The sequence below is a fragment of the Poecilia latipinna genome, unplaced genomic scaffold (genome assembly GCF_001443285.1).
Source record: "Poecilia latipinna isolate Pla-1442-1.1 unplaced genomic scaffold, P_latipinna-1.0 Scaffold271, whole genome shotgun sequence".
NCBI classification, from domain to species: Eukaryota; Metazoa; Chordata; class Actinopteri; order Cyprinodontiformes; family Poeciliidae; genus Poecilia; species Poecilia latipinna.
The window spans coordinates 636,918-644,240 of record NW_015112887.1 but is presented as its reverse complement, the minus strand read 5'-3'; the positions used below and the strand labels follow the sequence as shown (position 1 = coordinate 644,240).

Here is a 7,323-nt window from a genome sequence, read left to right as displayed (position 1 = left end):
GCGCTGTGGCAAAAAAAAAGGGCAAAAAAAAAAAAAAAGGGGGGAGGCAGACCGGCAAGAGAAAGTGATAGGGCCACGAAGGGAGCAAACAGATGGCAGTGAGAGGTAAAATGCTGCTGCTCATGTTGGTGTTGGGTCACTTTCCTTATTAAGGCTGCTCAGTCAAGCAGCTGTAATGTGGGCCTTAACAAGCCTCATAATGAGACATGAGAATGCCCCTTAGTAATGGTTCAAACATCCATCTGCTGTTCGCTGCCCAAAACACGCCGTCTCAACGCACATCATCTTCGCCTGATGTTAAACGAGGAAATCTAAATGATTACATGGAGTCTTGACCCTGTAGGGGAAAAAAGCAGCATTCCAGAATTTTTAGCCCGTCATTAGTACAGTGTCTTGAAAGGTATTCATGTCCATTGAACTTTTTTCTGCATTTGACAAGTCCTAAACACAAAGTTCCATGCTTTTACCTGGGCGCCAGCGGGGGCGCCACATGGCTCAGAGGTAGAGCAGGGACACCATAAACAGAGGGTATGGTCCTCAATGCAAATGTCCCCGATTCAATTCCTGGCCGCAGGCCATTTGCTGCATGTCTTCCTCTTTTCTTTTTGCCCCTTTTCCTGTCCATCTACAGTTGATTAAAGGCTCCCTAGAGCCATAAAAACCTTTAAAAAATATTTTACTGGGATTTTATGTGATAGTCCAAATGTTGAAGTGTGCATAATGACGCAGAAATACAATGATGCATGTTTTTGTAGTTTGTATTTAGGTCCCTCTGAGTTAAAGGTTTACGAAAGAACCTTTTCCAGCAAATAGAAATCCAAGTATTTTGGAGAATGTTTGTGAACATCCGGTTTCAAATGTTGCTAGAGATTCTCAACTGGATTTAGGTCTGGACTTTGACTGGGCTATTCTGATACGTGACCATTTTTTGATCCAAATCAGTCTGATCTACGTTTGGTTGTACATTTAATGTCCTGCTGGAAGGAGAATGGCAACCTACTGACAAGCTTTTTGCTGCCTCTAAAATGTTTTCTTTTTAGAATGGTAATATATTTAAAGTTTAATCCTGAGTTTAACTTTTCCACAACTATATTTGTGTCTACCGAGTTCTTTGGTCTTCCTAAAGCTGTTGAGTGACTTTTTTTTCCACACTAATATCGATCAGTTTTTTTTTTTTACAGGTGGACTGTTATCTTCTGAAGGCAAAAGTTGCAGGAAATTTTATCAAGGGGTATCAGAGTAAACAGGACAGAATATGTTTGCTTGTCACACTTTTCAGAGTTTTATTTTGAAAAAGTTTAGGAAATCTTTACAAATGTTTGCTACTTGTGTATTTATGCTTTTCTGTGGACATTTTGTACCTCATTTTATTTGTGATTTGTTCTCTTGCAGAAATTAGAAGTAGCATGCTTTTGCAGCAGATGGCTCTTTAAATCAATCATTACAAATCAATAATAGATAACACTGTACCGCCAGTGCCAACCAAATCTCTGAGAAATCACTGGCTGTGTCAAGCACCATACGGTGATGTAGCAGACCAAATGTTCACAACAAAGCGGGTCAAACATGGAGCTGAGGCAGCACATAGTGTACGAGAATGTAACGTAAAGTAGAGGGGTATTATTAGTATCCCCGGCAAATCAAGTGCACGTCTTATAGGAGAAGGAGCCGTACCAACTGATAGGAGGGAGGACTGAGGAAAAGGCAAAGAGCGATTGGTAGGTTGTGTTCGCGGTGGTGTGCAGCCTAAAACTGATGCTGAGACGGCCTGACAGAGTCTGTTTTTGTTCATTGCGAGACTGTTATCCAGAGTGACCGTGTTGTCTTCCCTTCCCTCTGCAAAGGTTATGCCATTGCCAGCAGTCCACATGACACATTGAATGAGCCACTGCTCCGTGAGCCGGAGATGTTCATCAGGTCCGTCTTGAAGCACAGACGGCCCTCCCTTTAGATCCCCACATCGCTAAGAAGTCCTTTATGAGGGGAAATCTGCGTGGCTTCTCAATATTTTCCTATTTATTTACGACATATAGTACGGCTGCTGCTGCATTTTGCAAGTGACGTGATTGGTAATCGGGTATGTTGGGCTGTCAGCTCAGGGTGCATGATCTTGCCAGCATGACTCAAGTCTGCCCGTGAGCTGCTTCCTGTGCCTGTGCATCTACTCCAGTTGCTCGTATGATCTATTTTAGATTCTTTCGCCCAAGGATGTGTGTGCATCCTCACAGCGGAGAGCCACAAAAAAAAAAAAAAAATGGGAAAAAAAAAAAAGGGGGGGGGGGAAGGGGGGGGGGGGACGATGTTCACATAATCTACAGGCAATCATGCAAATTCCCCAGACATAGTGCACTCACAGATGCTGTGGATAGGGGTGCAGCCCTGGACTCTGTTCAGGCACAACAAATTTGGAATTATGCAAACGAATGAATGAGATCTCTATCAGGCGTTTGTGCAGGACAGTATGTACAGAGGACGTGAGTCAACATGTGTGACACTGTAACAGACACTTTTGCTATTTAGCCCGCAGTGAAACCATGCATTTATCCATCTGGATTCTTTTATACGCCATACCGTGGCCAGAGTGCACCATGTTAAGCTCTTCTCATTGGTTCAGTTCTTTTACAAAGGAGACGGAGCACACTATTTGACATATGTGTGTCCTGACTGTGTGTCTCAAAGCAGCAGAGTCTGTCCGGTTGGGGAAATAACACTAGGCAGCGGCCGAGAGACCGGGCCTCCATTTCAAGCACAGATGTCATGCTCCTTGTGGCCTTCACACATTGAAGAGGCCAAGCCGAATTTGGCATGACCCTGAAGTGTCATCTTGATTAAGACACTCGCCTCATGTCGGCTATCGATGTGGGCTGATATTTGCGTGCCTGTGTTGAGTGTGTCCATACAGGAATATAAAGTGGTTGTTTTTATATTTTTGTTTTTACATGAACTAGAAAAATTTAGATTTCCTCTCCATAATCCCACAAGAACAGGCATCCGTGGAAGGCATGGCAGCAACATTGGTGGTTATTGTATTTGCTGAATGGCGGGGTCTAATCTTGTGGTGGCAGTGGACATTTTTAGGGGCTTTTCAGCAGATTTGAGAACAGGGGGCGAAAGCGAAAAAAAAAAAATCATTTTTAAATGCAAAGAATTCACTGTTGTCATTTGCTTGAAATATTTGTACTTCTTAATATTGCACAAAAAATTTGTATTTGCAAAGCTAAATTAAGCATGGCCTAGTTGGCATCTCCCTAAATGTACACATAATATTCTAAAATAGTGTTTTAAAAACACCATCACAAAATTATGCAAAATATCTTTACATGTTCTATATTAAATTGATGTCACAATATATTTTTAACCATTTGATATTTACTGTATCAAAAGGAAATATTTAGTACACAAAAAGACATATCAAAGATATGCAGCATCCATTCCAATTGTCTGGGGATGATGATCCTCTTTGTTTGGTCTCCAGAGATTCAGGAGTTTTAAAGTGCTTCAAGAGAAGCATAATAGTGCCATCTGCTGGTCAGTGGAGAAAAACCCATAAAGCCATAGTACTCAACTGTTAAATGTTACAGCATTTCAATTATATACCGCCATAAAAAGGTGCCATTTGCAAAAAAAAAAAAAAAAAAAAAAAAAAGAATATTAATCACATTTTCATTGTGTCACACTTGCAGATTTTTAATCGTCAGTTACCATGGCACCAAACAAACAGAGAGACGGCAGTTGACATCCAGGGGAAAATGGCAGCTGCTTGTCGAGAATAAGCCAGCCTGGCTGTAGAATGTATTGCACACACATGGTCATTAAGTAGAAAATAGAAAGACATTAAATAAACAGTTGTTACGAAGCCAGCCTGTCAACAGGCCTTTTAGGCTGTGGAAAAGCACACCTGTGAATCGCAGTAACTTTCAAGTAACGACCGGAGGGACACGAGTGCAGAGACGGGGGGAGAGAAGTTTGTGCTCGACTTGCTCTAGAAACATCACTGCAAGTGCTCCAAATCAGCCATGCAACTTTTTTTTGTCAGAGGTTGCCATGCAACCGATTGGCTTGAAACTCACCCAACTGGGCAGAATCTAGCAGATAAAATTTGGGATCACCTGGCAAACAACGAGGCATTTATTGAAGCAACAAAATGTAAACCTCTGCAGCAAAACTAATTTTAAAATGTCTTCTAAAATATTAGTGCATTGCTCCTTTCAGTTATTATACCTAAGATTACTATGGTAGTAGATCTAAGGTTCAGACTTCCTTCTTACCCACAGTTGAGGATTCCTCCTGAGATTGGCATAAAGCCTTAGAAATAAAGCCCACTGTTAAAACTTTGTACCCACTTCTCCGTTCTACAGGATTTCAGATACTCCTCAATGTTCTGCTCAAATCAGGGTTATTTTACATTAACTGAGTGCATGCTATACGTAAAACTAGTTCCACTCAAGACCCTCATTCTGTTTATACAAAATGCTGCATTTTAAATGTGGAAAGAAGTATGCTTGGAAAGGACTTTCAAATCACCATCATAATCTAAAAATGCTGACATTTTGTAATGCAACTCCAGCAAACTCTTTACTTAGTTCAACTGTATCAGTTCATTATATCAGGCGTTGGTGTGAAAGCTTTCCGTTAAATATATTGCAGGAAAAACGGACAAGAAAAATGTGCAAATGAAGCCATTATAAGTTTATTTTGAAAATATTTAAGTACAAAAAGTGTTTTCTTCCAGAGAAATAAAGATGAAAAACCCTTTATATTTTTCTACCAGGATGACTCCTAAAACCAGAACTTTATACAGTCTTAAAGATGCAGGTACTCTAAAAAAATTAAATATAGGCCTAAAACCAGCAAATACATTAGAGAAACTTTTACTTGTGTCAAACAAGCACATCCCATAAATCACCCACTTCTCCAAATACATACAGAAAGCTTAAACTCCAACCTGTTACAGAAGTCTACACGGAGGAAGCCTCAATGTCAGAAAACCGTTTCTGCACTTATTAATGGAAAATTTAAGAAGACAAGCTGCATTGGTGTCATTCTACACAGTAGAAGTGTCATCTACTTTAGCGCATGTAGATGACGCTGAAAGGAAACCAAACATTGATCATTCCGCACCGCGCAATGATGGTCCTGGATGTGTAAAATAAAGTAGAAAAGATTATATGGTTTATAAAATAAAAATCAATATTAATAAAAACATGGGAGTTAAACGTTAATAGAAAAAGAACCTTAGAATACCAAATAATGTTATCAAAAATGTCACACTATCACATGTGGTGTCGTAAAAAAAGTATCATAATGTATCACATTTAGTCACATTAGAACCACAAACATTGATGTAATGAAACCGTTTAGTTCAAAGTACAATCGCTAGAGTGACCCAGTCCAGACCTTTTATAAAGTATAAGCAAGGCACAGGACATATTTGTAAAAAACGTTGAAACATTTTGCATCATCTTTCCTCTATCATAATGATGTGAAATGTTGCGTTCACTTGTCATGTAAAATCCCATTTAAACATTTTTGTTTGTGGTTGTCCTTCAACACAATGTGAAAAGTTGAATTCCACTGTAATACATTAAATTTTCTGATTTTGACACAACCAAATATGAGAAGGTTGGAACACTTCAATAAGTCAGTAAGTTTTCAAATCTAGGAATTAAACATCAACTTTATCAGAAATATGGCACTCTATTAAGCCCTACGTCATGAAATAAGAAATTTGGCAACATTAGAACGCGATTTAGACTTAGGGGAAAACAAAAAACACAAACACACAATATTGTAACAGTACCAGCTAAGCAACTGATGTGACTACGAAAGATCAGCAGCATTGGTGGAATGTTCAATGCAACTTAAAAACTAAGGCTACTTCTGTCTTGTATTAATAACAAACTGAAAATCAACTTCTTTGTTAATGAAGTAGTTTAGGAATCCTCTCCAAAGCAAAAGTTTCACAACAAAAATCAACATGTTGAGAATAAATAAAGTCACTGCTTATCAACTATAATACAGAGGAGGAGATTTAGCCGCATTCAGTCATGTGTTAAGCTACAACATCCAGCTCCGCAGAGTAACAATAATGCAGCTGGTAAAACTGCAGACAGCCTTGCCAGAGGCTGCGATTTGTTGATGGATGCCAAGATATGCACCTAAGTAGAGTCAGATACAAAAAAAAAATATAAGGAGTACAACTGTACCAGCAGTGACTATTTCTAAGATATCACAGATAAAAATAAAATCTGGCTAAATACACAGTATAAGGATAAAGTTTGTAATAGAAACCAGCTATTTGAATCATGCTTTCTAATAAAAGTTTGACTATGATTGATGTTAGTGGAAATATGTTATCAAATTTAGTGAATGTGTAAGCAAACTAGTTATTAAACAGTGGATAAGTCCAGTTCATCATCATAAAAAAGACAGTTTGATCTAGTGTTTTCAGAAAGCAACAAGGCCAAGGCAGTAATCTTCTCATATAAATCTCAAAACGCATTGTTGCACATTACTTCCAACAGGTATCCTGTGACACCAGAGGTCAAGAACATAATAGTGCAAAAGAGACATAGCTGTCATTTTCAAGTAATATTGATTGAAAAGCAGTGTGATCTTAGAGTGGCAATGAAAGAACGGATAATATGGCTTACAGGCTGGTGGAGAAAGGCTGGAAAGGTCTTTGGCTATCAAATCGGATGACAGGCAGGTCAAAAATCTGTTGTCATGCTGACAACTTTGGGAATCTATATTCAGAAACTTACAGTGTGATTAGTCATTTTCCCACAACTATCAAATGACTCAAAATTTAGTTCCTTCTTTGTGGGTAGAAAATTACCAATTTTAATTGACAAAAGTGAGCTGAGTGTTCTACAAGATTGACCTTGAGGTCCAGAGAGGAACCACCTATGTGAGAACCACACGTCTTACACGGTTCTTGGCTAAGAGAAGTTGATTCTTGGCAAGAAGGGAGAATAATAAAATGATCCCTTTCAATCCCCTCTTCCCCCATCTTATGGGTCATCCTCTGGAGTCTGGTGGCTGCTACCTCTGGCCTGTATCTGAAGCCAGGCATCTCCCAGCGCCTTCGCAAAGTGATCATCCACAGAACCCGTGATAGAAACTGAATTGGACACAGCCTCGGCTTCTTTGTAGTTTTTCCCAAGACTGCGGCGGAAGTGTTCCTCAATGACAGAGTCGCATACGGTCTTAGCTAAAAATAACATTTAGGAAAAACAAGGACAAAGACAGAACGAGATTATTAACAAGAACTTCAATTACAAAGTAAAAAAAAAAAAAAAAAAAAAAAAAAAAAAAAAAAAA

The 7,323-nt window shown here is 39.1% G+C and overlaps 1 protein-coding gene across 1 annotated transcript in view; it reads right to left on the bottom strand.

The window, feature by feature from the left end:
* Positions 1 to 4,674: 4,674 nt before the first annotated feature.
* LOC106948096 (transcription cofactor vestigial-like protein 4) overlaps positions 4,675 to 7,323 on the bottom strand; it is a 9,338-nt gene continuing 6,689 nt past the window's right edge. Inside the window, exon 6 of the mRNA XM_015033570.1 lies at positions 4,675 to 7,213. Within this exon, the coding sequence (XP_014889056.1) occupies positions 7,014 to 7,213 (200 nt within the window). The 3' untranslated portion in view covers positions 4,675 to 7,013. The remainder of the gene's footprint in view (positions 7,214 to 7,323) is intronic.